Consider the following 20,528-nt stretch of genomic DNA (forward strand, 5'->3'; position numbering starts at 1 on the left):
AAATTGTATTATGAGTACTCAATGCAACGATATAAACGACAAAAATTAAAAGTCGTGTTGATGTCTTAGCTTTTGTTTCTATTTGTAGAGTTCCGCATCCAAAGGGTAAAATGGAACCATATTACTAAGTCAGACAGTTGAAATTTTCACAGATGTATTACATATACGTATCTTTGCCGCTATAACAACAAATACTAAAACAATAAAATTAATATTTAAAGGGGCTCCCTTACAACAAACATGTTTTTTGACGTTTCTATAGGCAAAGGGCAGCGTTGAGTTCTGCTGCTCAACACGCAATGCCTCCAGAATGCGGCAGAAAGTGGGGAACACAGTGTTTTAACACTAGGTTCTCTCTGCCTACCCTGCTGTGTGCGGGATACAGCGTGAAGTTGTTTTTTTTTTGTTATATTCTTAAACCTCTCAATCTATCGCACTAAGAAAGAAAAGATAAATAAAATAACTTACCATCAACACTGACACCCATCTGTCCAGCTTGGAAACCGAGGACTGTAAATATCGCTATTCCAGCGTAAATCGACGTCAAAAAGTCCGCTATGGTGACAAATACGGCGTCGAAATGGCAGTTGTTGTTGAACTTGTTATACGACGCCAAAGTTACCAGCGAGCCGCACGCCACACCGAAAGTATAGAAAATCTGGTAGAAATGAAAATTAAGTAATGTTATAGGTAATTGAGTATTTGTAATGTTTTTAAAGTGTTATTCCAGACTTAGGAAAAAACAATATTTTTTTAAAAAACATATATATATATAACGTATATGGAGAATTAAGTGTGTTTTATATTTAAATAATAAATGAAATTTATATTATTATAATTAGGCTTCATGTATAAGATATACCCATAATTAGGATATACCTGGCATAGGCCGCTGCCTACATGGCACATGGAAGTTAAGACATCTCGTTCAATACTCTCCGGTAAAATCTCGAAGCATTTAATAATTTGAATGTAATGAATAAAATGGTATTGGTATTAAAAATGATTTAAATAAAGCCAGAGAGAACCAGAATTAGATGAGTTAATAATAAAATATACATTAAAATCAAAAGAAATTCACAATACTATCCAGTAAAGTTACAATCTAAATCCTAACCAAGTTTAACTTAAAGAAAAAAAAATGAAACATGAGCTGCTAAGTTATTTGCCGGGAAGTTTTAAAAGTCGCTCAGTAGCTTAAGTGAAAAAGTTGAACCAAAAAACTTGAAAACTTATAAAGCAACGTGAATTAATTTCAAACTTTTTATTAATCACCGTACAATTTGTTCCAATTTTCTACTTAATTAGCGTTAACGTGTTTATTTATGTATAAGCGAAAAAGGAAATGGTTTTCGATAAATTTTGTGGAGTGATTTGTGTTTATCTCGACTTTTGTCAATGTTAATGGGTGAATGAGGTGGTGGATCACTTTTCTTGAACGAAGATTAGCTACTTTTTATTAAGCGAAGCGACTTTTTACACTCTTTGTCACCAATAGGCTCCCAAACAGTTTCACCGATTGATATGAAAATTTGCAAACATATAGATATGACCACGTAGTTGGTTTTCGTCGAAAAAAAAATCTAAAAATTCATTTCTCGCTTCGCTCAACATGTGAACACTACCGAGATTTCACCTACCCTGCGTTATACAGCGTGTATCTAAAAAATATATATAGCCCATCAAAATTACCTGTGAAGCAGCGTCACCCCACACGCGTGCTGACAACAACCTATCCCAATCAGGTACCAGGTAAAACTTAATTCCGTCCAAAGCTCCTTCTAACGTAACTCCTCTTATCATCAGCGCAGTCAGCATCACGTAAGGGAATATTGCTGTGAAGTATACCACTTTCCCAGCTGATTGAACACCCTGTATTAAATAAAGAGGATAATTGATTTAATTATTATTTATACTTAATTTTTGATATGGGTTTTGTATATTTATTTCATTATATATTTTTAAAAATTATAAAACCTAATAGGATGGCTATACATATTTTTAATGTAACATAGGTCTATAATATTCTAAAATGATTCATGTTAGAAGTATGTAAATAAAACATAATAAATAAATCTAAATTTTCGATAGTGGAAATAGTAAAATATTATATTATTTTTTGTAGATAATTAATATCTGAAGGTACGTGCCAACAGAGCCATGACTAGATTAACACATACATAGATATTAATCAGAATTAATGACAAATTGATAAAATACTTAGATAACTATTAAAGATGTAATAATACAGTGAACTTTTTAGATGATTTGGTTGAAAATTTGTTTTTAATTTAAAATTTTTCTACGTCATCGTATTTAATATATTTTCTTAATATATTAAAATATTTAATTATTTTCATAGTTTTTGCTATAAAACATTTTTGTGTAAATTTTATTATAAATTTTATTTTAGTTTTTTTTATATGATTTGGTCTTTGTTTATGGCTTTTCAAACGTGCCAGTTGAGCACTAATAATTTCACCAATATAACGTACTATGGAGAACACACAAAGGAGGTTGTACGGTAAAAAAGAGAGAGTGGTACACAATAGGAGAGTGCCATTTTTTTCCTTATTCTATATAACAATATCAAAGATCACAACGAAATAACAAGGACTTACCTTAATTACACACAAGAATGCGACGAACCAGGAAAAGAAGAGACAGCCAACTAAATGCCACTGTATGGTCCCCCAATCTTCCCAAGTCGAGTCGCCCCTTCCTAGTACACGTTGGCTAAAAAAAATATTTTGTGATTAAATGGATGTTTGGGGAAAATTAAGCCCATATATTTTTCCAAAATATTTAAGAAATATATTGGAAATTTATATATAAAAAATTTCTTTCATCAAGATCAAGATTTATTGATAGATAGAGAGACAGATATTTAAAACAATATAAAAGCAATTATTAAGAAGAGATTACACAGATCCGATTCGGCCTTGCTTCGGTGAGGTCGCACAATTGGGCTATTATATTTATTTCGATCCCTTGTCGAAGTGATACTGTATTTATATTAGTGTTGTGCTGCGGATTCCTGCGACTGCTGAGCTGCGTGGCGTCCTGCTGCGCTGCGTTGCCCTGTGGTTGCCGAGTCCCGCATCGCTCGTTTCCAGCGTCCGGATTGTTTGTTCAGTAAGTGAATACACAGTTGTTATTAGATAGGTACTCACCTACTGTTCACCGACGGTAGATTTTGCTTGTTATATATAGTGTTAGTTTTAAAGCACACACCCCGTCCCTCGCCGCAAGGTGAGGGGAGAGACAAAGCATGGCCGGCCTCAGTAGCTCCGAGCTGCTGAGGTACTTAGAGACCTTCCACGGGGAGGCATTCAACGCCGTGATGAAGTTCGCGCAAACGCGACACGATGCGCCTAGCTCGCCTAGCGCGCCAGAGGTCGGCCCGGATGCCGATATGCAGCCTTCAGCTGCCGGCCCGAGTGCCGAAGATGAGCCGTTGTTCTCCGGTGGGCCTTGCGACCTCGGAGTCGCCCCGCCGAGGGAGCATTCTCGTGCCCCTACGCCGATCCAGACTGAGGTAGAGATGGAGGAGGGCACTTGCCTGTCCTCCGATTCGGACGATGACGGTTTCGAGACCGTCGGATCGCGCTCGGCCAAGCGTAAGGCCAGGGCCCCTAAGGCCCCCCCCCCGCCCAAAAAGGCGAACAAACCCGACGGCCGGCGTTCCCGCGCGAACGACTTAACGGTTTTCCCCTCCCCTGCCCCCGCCTCTGCGGTTGAGCGGGAAGAGGATGTACCCCCCCGCGCGCCCCGCGTTAAACCCCCGCCGCCCATTTATGTGCAAGATAAGCACAAATGGGGCAAGGTGTCGCAGTGGCTCAATAGCCACAATGTCCAATATTCCACCGCGCGCTTAACGCAGGTTGGAATCAAAATCCAAGTTAGGTCTTCGTCGGAACACCGACAATTTACCTCTTTCCTTCGTGAGTACCAGATAGGGTACCACTCTTACGCCCTGGAGGACGAGCGCCAATTGCGCGTCGTTCTCAAGGGCATTCCCAAAGAGATCGAAGTCGATCTCGTGTTAGATGACCTTCGTAGCAAAGGCTACCCCGTGCGCCAGGCGCACCGTCTCTATAATTCGCGTACCAAAGCGAAATTCGATATCGTGTTAGTCATCCTTGACCTCACTAAGGAGGGAAAGGAAATATTCAATCTGAGGTCGGTGTGTTCTCTCACCGGCATCAGAGTCGAACCCCCACATACGAGGGGTCTCATTGGGCAGTGTCATCGCTGCCAATTATACGGGCACTCTGCCCGCAATTGTTTCGCGCGGCCTAGGTGCGTTAAGTGCCTAGACGATCACGCGACTGCGGATTGTCCCCGCAAAGTCCCCGATCCCGCTGTGCCCCCAAGCTGCGTGCTATGCGAGACGCAGGGCCATCCCGCGAACTATCGCGGATGTTCCCGCGCGCCGCGCAGACGCACTAGGCGCGGAGGCAAAAAGCGCACCTCCAATAAAAAGGAGCCGGCTCCTACTCAATACGAGCCCGCCCCTCTCCCTAAAGAGAATGCGTGGTTTAAACCCGCACCTACACCGGTCGTCGCCCTCGCCGCGGCACCGGTACAGCCACCTACCCCTCAGGTAGCGGCTCCCCGCCCCGCGCTCGCGCCTTCCGGCGCGACCGCGACCGCGCCCTTGCGCCCGGCGCCTTCCCGCGCCGCGCCCGCGCCCGCACCCGCGCATTCCCGCGCCGCGCCCGCCCCCTCTTCTAACGCTAGCGACTTAGCACTTGTGCTAAGATTCGCTAGATGTTTTGATTTCAAAGAAATCAAAGTCCTCGCGGCGAAACTTAGGAACACGAACGGTTCCGACGATCGCGCTCAAGTTATTATAGATCATATAGATCTCATCGAAGCCATTCAAGGCTTCGTCGCGGTTTAAATTTTTCCAATGGCGGTCATAAATAGATTTACCCCACGGCCCGCTGACTCGCAACTCGCGCGTATTAAACCTAGAGCCCTGTCAATAGCGACCTTTAACGCAAACGGTGTCAAACGCCAAAAAGAGGCTGTGAGCGCCTTCGCGCACGCCCATCAAATAGATATCTTGTGTATACAGGAGACTTTTCTTAAACCTGCTGTTCGTAGTCCTGGCATTGCGAACTACAGGATTGTGAGAAATGATAGAGCCACCCACGGTGGAGGCACTATGATTTATTACAAGAAGAATTTACACTGTATACCACTCGACCCTCCGTCTCTCGAAGCAGCCGAGGCGTCGGTGTGTCAGGTATTCCTCACAGGCCATCAGCCTTTAATTATAGCTTCAGTTTATCGTTCGCCGTCTAGGCAATTATTAGAAAGCGACATTTTGGCGCTACTTAGTATGGGAGACTCGGTCCTTCTGATCGGGGATTTCAATTGCAAACATAGACTTTGGAATTCGTCGGTGACTAATGTCAGCGGCAAGAGGCTTCTAGCCTTCACAGAGAAATATAACGCTTGTGTTATAGGCCCGCCTTCTCCCACTCGCTTTAGTGTCCTCGGCACAGGCGATGTACTCGATATTGCCATACTTTCGAACGTTGCACTGTCGCAACGTTCAATAGATACCATTCTCGACCTAGATTCGGACCATCGTCCTGTCATTCTCAAGTTAGGTGACGAGCGCCCCTCTGGCCCTCCCACCAAAACTGTGGTCGACTGGAGGAGATTCGCAAAGCTCCTCCGCTCGAATGAATCCCCTCTTAAGGAATTAATACCTGGCATCGCCGACTCCGCGGCGCTAGCGATAGACGCGGCGAATAAATTTACCGATTATATTTTAAATACAATCCAGAGTTGTTCGAAAGAGGTAACAAACTTACCCGACGGTAGGTTTGATATCTCAGAAAAGCTCAGGCGATTGATTAGACGCAGGAACGTAGCTATGCGACGACACGATACCTACCCGACTGACAAAAATCGTAGGGAATTTTACAGATTAAAGAGGAGAGTTCGATTCGAATTCGAACTTCTGCGCGGTGAGTCGTGGGATAAGAAGCTCGAGGGGCTCGCTCCATCGCACCAGGCATTCTGGGCGCTGTCGCGAGCTTTTAGAGTCGATTGTCTCTCGACTATGCCTCCTCTAGTTAGGTCAGATTGTTCAATTGCCGCCGATGACACCGAAAAAGCGGAATGTCTCGCTGACAGTTTAGAGGCTCAATGTACCCCGAGTAGTCAGCCCTGCGATCCGAGCCACATTGCGCGTGTGGATTCCGCGGTCGCAGAATGGGCGCTGACGCCCCCGCAAGGGGAACCGCTCCGCCCGACCTCTGAAGACGAGGTCAAAGTCATCATCAAAAACCTCAAAGATAGGAAGGCCCCGGGGCCCGACAAATTGTCTAATAGAATGTTCAAGTCCCTACCGGCTCAGTTCATATCTCTATTGGTCATTATTTTCAATTCCCTTCTTAAGTCGTGCTCATTCCCCGACGAATGGAAGGAGGCCATAGTCATAGGCATTCCCAAGCCTAATAAGCCGCGGAATATCCCGTCCAGTTATCGACCTATCAGCCTTCTCAGCTGTTTAGGTAAAATTTACGAGAGAATCATTCTCGTTAGACTCTCAGAGGTGGTAGAGGCCGACTCTCTGCTCTGCAATGAGCAATTCGGTTTCAGAAAGAAACATTCCGCCATACATCAAGTCCACCGTGTTGTAGAGCATATAGCTCGATACAACCTTAGGGATCCTTCTCACAGCAATACAGCTGCTATTTTTCTCGATATAGCGAAAGCTTTCGATAAAGTCTGGCATAACGGCTTGATTTACAAGCTGCGCGCCGTTTACGGCTTGCCAGACTGTCTCGTACACATCCTGCGGGACTTTCTCTCGAATAGATACTTTCGCTATAAAGTCGAAGGCACTCTCTCTTCCCCCCGCCTCCTCCGCGCAGGCGTGCCACAAGGCTCTACGCTTAGTCCTATCCTGTACTCGTTGTACTCCAGTGATATCCCGCTCACTCCGGGTGTTCACCTGGCTATGTACGCCGACGATACAGCCCTCTTCACAACCTCGCGTTGTACTATCCTATTAAAAGATCGACTCCAGAAAGCGGCCCGCGCACTCGGTGAGTGGTTCCGCCAATGGAGAATCGAAGTCAATCCCGAGAAGAGTAAAGCAATACTCTTCCCTCTCAATAAAAATATAAGAGTCTCTACCATCCATCTCTTAGACAAACCCATTCCCTGGGAAAAACAGGTCAAATATCTAGGTGTCACTCTAGACTCTAGATTAACTTTCAAACCCCACATTACAAAAGTCTGCAATAAAGCAAAGTACATTCTCAATAGATTATATTATCTCATAAACAAGAATAGTAAAATGTCACTTAGAAATAAGCTGACACTATACAAAGCTTGTATTAGACCTGTCCTTACTTACGCTTGCGTTGCGTTCGCGCACACCAAGCTTGCTCCCTTGCAAAAAGTGCAAAATAAATTCCTGCGCATCGCATCAGGTTCCCCCTGGTACGTGCGTAATGTCGACCTACATAGAGATTTTGAACTGGAATCGATTCACGAGCACTGCAAACGCTTAGCGAAGCGCTACTTTGAGCGCGCAGGCTCGCACGCGAACCCCCTCGTCGCTGAGGCGTGTAATTACACGCCTCACGCGATTCGTAGACGCCCGCGTAGCGTCCTCTTAGACCCCGATGACGCCATTACCGTAGCAAACGGCCCGTACGTAGGTAGGAAACACACTACACACGCACGACACACACACCGTCGTCGCCGGAATCGACGACGTAGTCTAGCTTATCTCACGGCCCGGCGGCGCCTCGGCGCCGTCGGGTCCAGCGGTTAGGGACCGTTAGCTCCCTTAGATTAGTCTAATTTTATCCCCCGGTCGCGGCTTCTGTGTCGCGGCCGGCTTTGCTTAGAATAGGGAAACTCCCAGCCCGCTCGACGACCGCAAGCCGAGGTTCGAGCCCCGCAGGGGGCGCCCTTGCGTCGTCGGCACTCCCCACAGGCAGCCACACAGTGCCTGCATATTTTCAGGGACAGAGTACCCTCTTCCCTACCCACCCGGTGTCGCTGTAAAGGCCAGTAAGGCTAACAGCATTAAAGTCAAGTCCGAAAAAAAAAAAAAAAAAAAAAGAGATTACATGATAATTGAGGTAATGTAACACTGTATTCAGTTGGCCGGGGAAAAATATTAAGAAAAAAATCTTCTCTTAGTGTCATATCTATTAGTTATTTAAACTTAGTAGTTTAAGTAAGATTTCTATAAGTAAGTCCTCGGAAAAGGAAAAGAGGGACACATGAAACTTCAAATTTTATAATACTGTCTAAAGAAATTGCGAGCTATTTCTAGTATCATTTAAATTAATTCTGTAATTTAGTTAAGTACCTACGTAATACGTACGTAACATCACTCGTTAAGGCCATAATCAGCTTTAATATATTATTCTTTATTATATTTGAAATTTGCCTTAATTACTTTTAGTTATTTTGTTTGCTTACTTCAATCAGGTTTTTTTTCTAATATTAATGATTTTATTCCTTTTATGTATGTCTATTTATTATTCTTTTTCGGTTTATTTTAATTACTTAGGTTTATATTTTTTACTATTCCTATTTTTAACATTAAGAAATATTTTATAAATATATTAAATTAATATTTGTAACTATACAAAGCGGGCGAAAACGCCGCGGGTCTGCTAGTATAACAATAAATTCGGTAGCCATTATTATTTTTATCCATGTATTGTTTGATAGCAATAAGGTCATTACTTAAAATCGTATATTATGTAAATAGTAGTGATAAAGGTAATCACTTCTACCACAAGAAATAATACGGATATATATTGACCAGCAATTCATTGAATTCATTATAAATAAGAACATACTAGAGGCTTATTCCCGACTTTAACCGCTTGAAGGTATATTGTATCAAAATTATATAAAATATTTACATTATTTGTATCCTACTTGTCATTGTGATGTATAAGCTATATTACTGTAAAGTTTCATCAAAATCCGTTCTGTACGATTTGCGTGAAAGTGGAATTAACATCCATCCTCATAAAATTTTACATTTATAATATTAGTAAGAAGATTACGTTTTTATAAATTACAGTAATGTTATGTAAAGGACACTGAATGCGGCAGTAAGTGACTTCAAATTAATATCGTCGTGATAACGATATCTTAATAACGTTTGATTATGAACCGTTATATGTTATAAGATCTGGTGATAGATATATAATAAATAAATTTACAAAATACATTTAAAAAATAAAGCAAATAAATCTTACATTTTTGGGATACTAAACAAGCGTTCTTGTCATTTCTACAATTCACTTAAGTCCAATATTATTATAATCTAGTCTAAATCTAATACTAGTAAATCTCTAATACTACTATACTATGTCTTTTTTTCTATCAACCCTGGCACGATATGTCCAGAGAAAACAATAAATTATAAATACTAGTAGGTATACATACTCTTTCCGACTTCATCTCAATGAACCATTCAAGTATGCGTAGAACAACCGATTAGGATTTAAAAAAAAATCACTACTAGAAGCGATATCAAACAAAATAATTTCCTATCATTTATAAAAGTAAAAAGTTTTCAAGAACACTCAATAAGTTTAGTAAAGTTTTGAATAACCTTGATGTTTTATTTCATGGTAAAATTAATTAATAAGAATAATAATAATGACGTTATTTAGAGTTATTTTCTATAAAAATTTGGCAGTAAACTTACTAAAAATATTCTTCGCTAGCCAAGACCCTGTTCACGTTTTGGTACCAGGGAATAACTTCAGTTCCATTCAAACAAGACTGTCCATCGTAGGGATCGAACCCCGTACTCCTGCATATATCTCCAATGCTCATACACTGCCGCAAGTAGTATGTGAGATCTGATGCTGCTCCTGTGTTATTTATTCGGCATTCCTTGTCGTAAACTCCACTATAGCAAACTGGATTGGCATAGACAAAATATGTAAATTAATTCAATTTGAATTTAATGTTAATATTTTTATGGTTACGTAAACATTTTTTTTAGTTTCACGCTAGCTTTTTTTTAGTTTTTTAGTTTGTCACATACACCAGGGTAGGCAGAGAGAACCTACTGTTGAGACACTCCTCATTTTCCGCCGAATTCTGGAAGCATTTCGTGTTGAAACTCAGAGCTCATGTTAAAGGAGGAGGATTTTAGGTGTTAGTAGCCCATAAAATGTATAATTATGAATATTGTCAATAAAAATACTTTTTTAGTAGGACAAATTTTATCAAAAATCTATTTATATTAAAAATGTCTTTATGACATGGTAATATATATAATTCGGATGCCATGAGAGACGCTAGCAATATATATTTTACCATCAGTAAAGATACCAATCTAATAATCGCGTCTCTTTTTTATGAGAATTATATGTACGAGTATATTCATCTGACATAAAATGTATAAATGAATCAAGTATACATTTTTAAAACAAGTGACCTATTCTGGGTTTATCCGAATATAAAAAACGTCAAACAATTAAATTTTATTAAAACAAACATTCAGGAACCAAGCAATTTCAATGACAAAATCACATCAAATTTAGTACAATATTTTTATGATATTAGTTTTATAATAATACAAATGAACAGATAAAGAAGAAAAGAAATAAATATTTTGTCCTTTTTTATCTTGTTACACTAGTTATTTTTTAAGCATAAAAACAATGTTTCATAATACATATTTACGTAAATTAAAATATATATTAAAAAAAATACAATAAGTAAATTACAAACAAAAAAGAACTTACATAGTGTATTAAAGCTGTTTTCACACGAACCCCAATCCAAATTGCCACCAATCGACATAAACGTATAGAATATGGTCCACGCTACTATAATCATGTAGTAAATAGAAATTAAACTAATTACTACTAGAGTACAGTAACCAACACCACTGAAAAATGGACTAATTGCGGAAAACGCTTTCAATGGTCCCAGCGATGTGTATTGTCCTATATAGAGTTCGAGGAAGAATAGAGGAAGTCCGATTAGGATCAACATCAGGAAAAATGGAATCAAAAATGCACCTGAAATAAAAAAATAACTTAAAAAAAATGTTTATAAAAAGAAAATTCTTATAGGAGCACTTTGTTGTCTGTCTATCTGTCCGTCTATGCCTCGTACGATTATTATCCATATTTATTAAATTCGTTCAAAAATGTACGTAATAAATATTGTTATATATTTGGATTTTTTACTTTTATATGTCGATACTGAATGCATAAAAATACAAGCAAATTATTTGAATATTTTAATTTTTTATGCTGCAAGTCACGAAGCGGAATCCCCCTCGAGTCTCAACATATCAATTTTACTTAAATTTTCAAGTAAATAATAACTTTAAAAAAGCTATTTTCTAAAGGGAATCTCAGAGAGATGAGCTTTGTAATGCGTATATTATGTTATTGCATTTCCTTTGTCGCGTCCGAGGACAAATTCTGTTATTCTTTAAAGAAAATGTGGAAAAATATTTCGTTACAGAATTCCTTTAAATGCTTAGTTTTGTAGAACGTTCCTTTTAATCTATATAATCTTTTAGAGCTAAGCGCCGACCTACGGTATTCTTGTTCTTACCCAGAATATACTCGTATAGATACGCAACTATAGAACAATTTTATTATATGAAGCTTACAAGATTTCATATATACTTTATTTAATATTCGATTTATGGCTAAGATCTTAAAAACACATTTTACTTTTTGAGGTACGGAATCCTAAAAAAAAATCCAAGTGGAAATGTCAAAATCCGTAATTGTTTTCTTTTTCATTTAAGTACACAGGGGTTTTATGTAAGTACCTACTTCCTAATAAAATATGAACAGAACTATAAAATAAAACGAACTATAGTATATTATCCATACATGGTCGAGTACATACCACCACCATTCCTATAGCAAAGGTAGGGAAATCGCCACACATTCCCCAAGCCGACGGCGTATCCCAAACATGCCAATATGAATTCCAGCGGGCGGCCCCACGCCGCTCTCTCGACGGTGTCTTCAGAACTCGCAGTAACGCTCCCGTTGGCTGGAACGTTGTTCTTGTTAGCCTGACAGAGAATATCAATATATTTTTTAAAGTTAGAGTTTTTTGTACTGGTTTTTTTTAATATTTTTTTATATAAAAGACTCTTAAGCAATCAAAAGGCACTATTTATTCGTCATATAGGGTAGCGTAGGGTAGGCAGAGAACACCTACTGTTAAGGGAGTTCGTTCTGCACTTTCCACCCCTAATCTAGATATTGCGAGTTGAATGGCAGAACTCAGTATAAAAATCCATACCTATATTATAAATTCGAAAGTAACTCTGTCTGTCTGTCTGTTACGCAATCAGGGCCAAACCGCCAATTTAATTGTGATAAAATACTCATATAGAGATACTTGTGGGTCCCGGGATGAACATAGGATACTTTTTTTTTCTCATATTTGTAATATTTTCGATATATACCAATATATTAAAATAATTAATTTGACAAGCAATTTATTCCGCCATGTTAATAACAATCGTCGCTACGCGTTGCTAAGCAACGGCTTGCAAAGTTTGTTGTTTTAAGAAAACGTCACCCAAAGTGAGTTTGCTTAACGCATACATGGCGCGCGCTGATATAGATTTGTATACATTAACAAAAATTAGATGATTTCTATAATTTGATTTTCATCTTTATGAAAATAAATATAATAATCACTTTTAGCATTTCATCTGGAAATTATTGTTTACTGTATAACATTCTAATAAATAATTAAGATGTCACTGATTCCAAATGACCTAGCCTACGAGTGGTATAGTATGAACGACGCGAACGGGCAGATGACTTTTATGGTTTTGTAAATTTTTATATATTTTCGAATTACTGTTAATTTTTATGTAATTAATTGCTGCTAATAATTAATTTATCTCAGTTCGGTTATCTATACCGATGTTATACACTTAAAATATCATAATTTTAATCATTTGAGATTTTATTTAATAATGTTCGCAAAAATTAATAATTATTTAATATAGAAAAATCTTTAGTACTTTACTTTTTCTAATATTAAGAATTTCCTTTAGTTACTTTTATTTCTTTTGTTTGTTCATTTCGGTTACTCAGATATTTTTTCTAATAATAAATCTCCACTTATTATTATTTTTTAACTTATTTTAATTATTTAGGCTTATATTTTCGCGGGCGTAGCCGCGTCCGGGCCCACTAGTCTATATATAAAAATAGATTTTATGATTAATTGCGAAAGGAACTTTTTTTTGGTTTACAAAAATATTTCCTCAACCCAAGCTTTTTTATACTTAATTTTACTTGAAAATATTGTAGTATATATCATTATTAACTTTAATTACAGCCATAAATAATAAGATTAAATAATGATTTACCTATGTCTGGAAAGTGCTTAATCTGCATAGATATGGTTATAAATCCAGCAATTAATTTCGTATTGTAGGTACTATTAATAGTAAATAAATGTCTGGCTTAATAAAGATATAACTGAAAATATTCAAATTATAGGCATATTTAATTTCATTGCCCCGATTGGATAGCGGGGCATTGTACTCCGCTAAACAACGTGTCTTGAATTTGGACAGAAAAAAGAGAGTCACTAGATCTCAAGATCTCAATCTTCTGTCCATTTTGACTTTAGTGGAAGTGTCCACGGAAGTGTGCCGACACCACCGCACTTGATAATGTTGATTTTTGATTGCACTTTGTATAAGTTTGACGTTTACATTATGTTATTTATTGCATTGATATATTAATACATTAATAAATGCTTGGCTTTATGCTTTTTCCCACCTATGAGAATTTATCAGTATCTCTTATCTAAAATGGTAGTCGGTTTTACGTTTTTCTCAATGTCTCAAAAATTTGGAAGAAATTGGGGAACACAGTGTTTTACCACTATGTATGTTCCCACGGTCCTCCCTATATGCAAGTATTATTTATAGAGAACCTCCAAATATGAGCCCATTTTATGAAACATAACGCTTTTGGCGATAAAAACGTACGACAAACTTTGCCTTCTAGCGCTTGAAAATGAAAATGACATAAATAAATGTTATATTATATTTACTAAATATTAATAGAGACGCCTTGAATTGAGCGTAAGTGCTTAAGAATTTCTTAGTACAATAAGGAGGGTGCTTACAAACTTATTCCTTTCAAACAACTGAATAATTATTTTAATTAAAATGCAAATTTGTCTTCAATTGCTGTAGATTCAATAGAAACGCTTAGTTCGATTCGTTTTCCTATTATAAATACAATGTTTTGAAGATTTTTGTAGAAAATTTAAAAGAACCTTTTATTATGTATAATATAATAATAAGTAGTATATAATAATGGCACAGCGGCACAGCGTCTATAAACTTATTTCAATTCCCAATCGGGGTAATGAATTATTTTCACTTCCTCGCTTGCTTTAGTAACAAGACAATGCGTGGTGTTGAATTCCGCCACCCCGATGCAATGTCTCAAAAATTGAGCGGTATTCCACTTAACAGATTAGGTACAGACAACTTGTTGTTTCGAGACATTACAATGATAATAAAATAATTCATTCGTCCAAGTGGGAATCGAACCTATAACCGTCGTGCTTACAGTTAGACGCTGTGCCGCGTCGACCTCTCTATCTATAGTATAGAATTACCTATTATGCTTGTATGTGTCAATATACATACTTATTAATATTTTTATCGTGCCATAAATCAATTTGTGTCATTCTTATCATTATGAAACTGTATATATATTTTTGTTGATAAAAAATATTAACTGTTGATTATCTTGTTCATAGATAAGTTCGTTATTATATTTTTTGTAATTGAAAATTAAATTAAATTTCGTAATCAAAATCTATAGAGTACTACCCGTGGATCTACAGTTGTGAAATTTGGCGCAGAGTGAACTTTCAATAAACATAAGGGAAAAAATCTTTAATGTATAGATATTTCCTGGAAAAAACAATTACAAGCTTATAATTGTAGTTTATTCAAAATGATAGCATATAACTCTCTTAATATTTAACTTAATTTTTTTAATTTTTATTGTTTGTACTTGTCGTTGTCGTTATTATAATTTATTACCAAAGCGGTGGAATGAAAATAATTCATTTGTCCGAGTGTTATATTTTTATAAAAAAGTATAGATGCAAAGGTCGGTTGGTGAAGATCCACAAAATAATATAGCCAGAATAAATATACAACCTACAGAAAGATAAATAAACAAATATATAAAATTATTAAAATTTCATGCTTTATATTTCTCTAAATATTATGAAATTCATATTTATTTTTCTGTGAATGGAAACCGAATTATCTGAAATCAATTGAAAATAATAATTACCTCCTTCATAGAGTTATTTCCACCAGCCATTTTAGAAGCTCGTTCTCTGTTTCGTGGTAGGTAAGAATTCTATGCTTTGTGAAACACATATGTAATTAAAATGCCAATCGGAGTATGAAAACACTACTGCATATTACGGGACACTGAAGCTGACTGAACTATATAAATATATAGACTGGCATACCATCAAAATTGGTAAGCTTATCATCGAAGATTGATATTGTGAATGATATCTACAAGTAATCAGCGATATAACTTTTTGCTTGAGGATTAAAAGAACGAAATAATAGATGAGATACGAAGTAGCGTCGATTGAAATTAGTATTTTAATTATTAAATTTGTCGATTTCCATTAGATTGACATTAGTCTTATACAGGCTTTTAATAGTTTTATAGATTGTAATAATTATATAGATGTTTTAAATTATGGATGGATTTTTACTCGTAACTTTATGTCATTAAATAGATAGCTAATGTAGAAGCTTAAAACATTTCTTTTAGCACACTAGTTTTTGTTGAACTATAAATAACTATGAAAATATATATTTATTTGTATCACCATTTTTTATAACTTTTTATTTTAGTACCACTATAAATATCAACATCAATCAACTAGTGACCTGAATGCGACTTCGTCTGATTATAGTTTAAAAAAAAAATCAGCATCCGGCTATGATATAATTACGAAAAAATGGAAATATAAATTTAAATAAATATTTCATTTCTTCGAGAGGGAATCGAACCAATAACCAGTTGCGCTTACAGTCAATCTTTGTACCTCTGTGCCACGACTGGCCTCTGTTTCAAATTATTGTTGTATTATACCGAAATTATAAAAAATCTTTACATAAATTGTAGCATGTGACATTCTTATGTATATTCTATATTAATATAAAGTTTCATTTAAATCCATTTAGTAGTTTTTATGTAAAATTAGAACAGACATTCAAACTTTCAAATTTATAATATTAGTATAATGTCTCAAATTTAATAAAAATAGTGTCGAATGTACTTTTATATAGTTACATATATTTCAATAAAAACTGGAATTAAATACATAGAATACAGCTTATAAGATAAATTTGATAATTGTATCTCTGGTCTGCATATTAAAGCTTTACGTAATATAATTAAGAATTTTTCCCCGGAATTCGATGATTATAATATATTATCTAATCAATAACGAAACATTGTATCTAGGTACTAGTATTCTTAAAATAACAGCAATGAATGACCGTGTTTTATCAACAAAACTTTAAAATATTGTGATCAATCTCTTTCCACTTTCGACCATTTAGAGGTGTATGTATACAATTATTAAAAACAACGACAAATACTTTCACTACACCATAATACCAAATGTAAAGTTTTTTTACAATAGTATAAAAAATATTTGTTTGAATTATTTTATAATTAACCCAGCAGTGTGAATATTTGAGTGTGACTTTACTTTAAAAAGGAACTAAAGCTTGCATCGTATATTTCAAAAAACTCATAGTCAGTAACATAAAATTCATTTCCAAATATTCCTTACATAATGACTTATTTTTGAAGCTATTAATCCTTTTGGGGCGTTGGGGAAAAATTATGAAAGTAAATTTTTACGATGCGAGTGCATACCATCACGTAAAAACTAGCCAAGTAACTATAGTCTACATTTTAGTTTTTTTATTATTTACATATATTTTTTTGCGTTATTTAAATAAAATTTATTTAAACGTATATTACGTTATAAGAAAACATTGTTTTAATGTATTAAATATATTTTTTTGTGAAAATTTTTAAAAGATTTTTTTATGCCAAAGTATGATTACTTCTTCCTAATATACAAAAGTATTTAATAAATATGACAATTTTATAAGTCATATAACTATAGTTATTCATAGTGATTTATTATTGTATTCTATTTAAAAAATATTTTAACTGCATAAACGAATAACATAATTAATTAATTAACATAAAGAAGTAATTACCATCTTCCAATACAACAACATGACCTATATTTTCAAGCTAGATAAGGGAGTTAATTAAATAAAACAAGGCTATAATCGATTAATGGTTCCCGGTAGCTTAGCGATCTAATTCCTCGATAAAAACTAATTGGACTTCCGGTAAAATTGTTATTTTTGAAAGTTATAGAGCACTCATGTTAGTATCCCCGGGCCGTGTTTTGTCTTGAGACATAGACGTTATATGAAAACTACCAAAATATTATAAGAATTACGAGTATAAAAGATAATTCTTAAAATATTATCATGAATTTTATATAGTGTATATTCGAATACTAGCATTGTACAAAATATTAATTAAAATTTAAAGATGTGGGTTAGATTTCCACACACTCCGCTCCCCACTTTCCGCCAAATTCTGGAGGCATTGCGTGTTGAGTGGCGGAGCTCAACGCCGCGCTTTACCTCGACACCAGAGCGAAGAAATGAAAATGTAAATTTAAATAAATATTTCATATCCTCAATTTCGTAATTGTAGGTTTTCGGGAAATACGTACAAAATATAAGTTAAGTTTGTACTATTACAAAACATTATTTTGTATGAAATATCTATATATACTTATGTAAGATCTGCCTTCGAATCAAATTTCAAAACTGTAGGTCCATGGGAAGTATCTTCATATAAAATGCAGCAAAAACTATCTATAAATGTCCGTATTTTTTTATTGTCTACCCTGCTGTGTGCGGGATACAGCGTGAAGTTGGTTTATTTTATTTTTTAATTTCTTCGCTCAGGCACCAATGCCCGACGTTGAGTTCCGCCACTGAACACGCAATGCCTCGTATATTTATAAGGTGTACTTCCTGTTGTCCTACATTGCTAAATTAGTACGGAACTCTTGGAGAGCGAGTCCAAACTTACACTTACTCCTTTTTTATATCAGAATTAATAACATCATAAGTCCTACTACAGATTTTGTTACTGTAGATTTTGTTACATAAATGAAATCATATATTTCTTTCCCAAGAATTAATGACGAGACAGCTTAACAAGTACGATTTATAACAAGTTAGCTGCAAAAGTAAATTAAAAACTTAATTGGTCATAAATCTCTGAGTTAATGAAATAGCTTGTGATATTATAAGCTTATTTTTACGCTCCCGTTAAATACTTTGTTACTTATTAAAAGATATATAAGCGAGATGGTAGAATATTATGAACATATACATATAATATATATCTATATGAACATATATTTTTTACCCCGCACTTATCCTGCTATATAAGCAGAAGGTACCTGGGAACCTAGCGTCATAACTATCTGTTCATTAAGACATTTCCATTTCCCTACTTGCCACCGAATTGTGAGTGGCGGAAGTTAACATCGCGCTTTGTCTCGTTACTAGAGCGAGGAAATGAAAATATTACCTATATATATGTGACACACTGAGTTAGAGTCTAAATGAAAGTGGTGCCTGTGAGTGAGTAACTCCAACCCGAGGGTACAATTTTTAATTTGTTTTCATTATGTCTATGCAAAGACTAAGCGCGGCTGTGTTTTTCACCTCTGAACACGCTAAGTCTCGAAAATTGGGAGAAAAGTGGAGAACGTAGTGATTTGCCACAAGGTGCTCTCTGACTACCAATATTATATCCGGGTTACCGTGGGAAGGTAAAAAAAAATTATATATATGTAAACATATGTTTTTATTATATTTACATCTTTATGTTATATATATTGCGTTATTAAAATAATGTTACACACGAGTTTCTAAACTAGACAAACTTTCATAAAATTAAAGTAACGACGCGATGTCGCGTCCTATTTCACCATTTTGAAATAAACTTCTTAACTTTTGCCAATTAAATTCAGTTTTAAGTGTCATAATTGAATAGAACAAAAAATATAAGCCCGATGAAAGTTAGAGGCGAGAAACGCGAGTTAAATGAATCCAGAAGTCAAGGCTTATCCTACATAGATGTATAGATTATGAAAAGTGGCTTGAAATTTGATTTAAGTTGATTTTTTACGTATCAAAAATAAAAAAATACAGTCAAGTGCGAGTTCACTTATATTGAGGAGAACTCTGCACCCTTATAGACTACTAGCGGACGCGCGCAGCTTCGCTTGCGTAATTAGGGGTGAATTCTTATAAACCACGAAATGTGTGTTCAATGAAATATTTTTAAGAGTCTAAATTTCAAATTTTATAAAAATCGCTGGCGATTTAAAGATTTTTCACGTGTTCAATTAAATACTTTTAAAAATCTAAATTTCAAATTTTATAAAAATCGGTGCCGATTTAATTTTTTTTCCATACAAACTTTGAACCCCTATTTCACCCCTTTAGGGTTAAAATTTTTCGAAATTCCTTCTTAGTGGATGTCCAGATTACGAAAGTAAACTTTTGTCCAAATTTAACGTTTCTACGCACAGCGGTTACAGCTGTACGCGCGTCTTACCTCAGTCAGTGAGGACAAGTCCTTTTATATACTCGTATATAGATAAGTGCCATTACAGGCCTAATGGTGGCTACCATAGCGAGCCAAGGGAATTTCTCAACGATTTACATCCTTTACCTTTTATAGGACTCACTTCATATTTTTTAATATACCAAAATATCAATTCGTACAAAAATATTACAAAAATAAGACTAAAATTTTACATATAACTACCACTACCTACTCATTAAAGAAGCATCCTTTAGAAGAGTACCCATCACTGAAAATTGTAAAATATTTTTTTTTATAAAAAGCACCGACTTCAAACAGTAAACTGAAAAGTGAAAAGTAATTTACTTAACATATTTTATAATTTTGGAGTCAGTGACAAACTAATCTTACAATTACAACAATATCAAATTACTAAGCCAGTTTGTTTTAGTTAAGTTAAAGATGAAAAATAATGAAATAAATTTAAATTTATCAACTTTTTTAAGAGCAGAAAGTTCCAGCCATTCATTCATTCATTCAAAGAAATAATTTACAAAATATTTATGAGAATTATCTTTACAAAAATGAGTACCTTCATTCACAGACAGTGTCTACATCAATTAACTGATATGGTCACCTTATCGATAAGTGCGTTAATCATTCATGTAATTTGTACAGTATTTATAATTAGACTTTAGACTCGAGACATTCTGTCTATGCAAGGCGTGTATATAGTAATGTCAAAATATTTCTAAGGGATTGGCACTGAGGGGAATGAAATTCGGGGGAATT

The 20,528-nt window shown here is 35.7% G+C and overlaps 1 protein-coding gene across 1 annotated transcript in view; it reads right to left on the reverse strand.

Annotated features, from left to right (window-relative positions):
* The window catches only part of LOC146538043 (sodium- and chloride-dependent glycine transporter 1-like), a 28,803-nt gene extending 13,282 nt beyond the window's left edge, over positions 1 to 15,521 (reverse strand). Inside the window, exons 1-7 of the mRNA XM_085186622.1 lie at positions 15,354 to 15,521; positions 11,899 to 12,070; positions 10,770 to 11,048; positions 9,719 to 9,935; positions 2,622 to 2,736; positions 1,693 to 1,872; positions 469 to 658 (exon numbers count right to left, since the gene is read on the reverse strand). Of these exons, the coding sequence (XP_085042748.1) occupies positions 469 to 658; positions 1,693 to 1,872; positions 2,622 to 2,736; positions 9,719 to 9,935; positions 10,770 to 11,048; positions 11,899 to 12,070; positions 15,354 to 15,383 (1,183 nt within the window). The 5' untranslated portion in view covers positions 15,384 to 15,521. The remainder of the gene's footprint in view (positions 1 to 468; positions 659 to 1,692; positions 1,873 to 2,621; positions 2,737 to 9,718; positions 9,936 to 10,769; positions 11,049 to 11,898; positions 12,071 to 15,353) is intronic.
* Positions 15,522 to 20,528: the final 5,007 nt, after the last annotated feature.

Source organism: Heliconius melpomene, chromosome 6 (genome assembly GCF_056956725.1).
Source record: "Heliconius melpomene rosina isolate 202511_hmr_F chromosome 6, ASM5695672v1, whole genome shotgun sequence".
In the NCBI taxonomy this organism is placed as follows: domain Eukaryota; kingdom Metazoa; phylum Arthropoda; class Insecta; order Lepidoptera; family Nymphalidae; genus Heliconius; species Heliconius melpomene.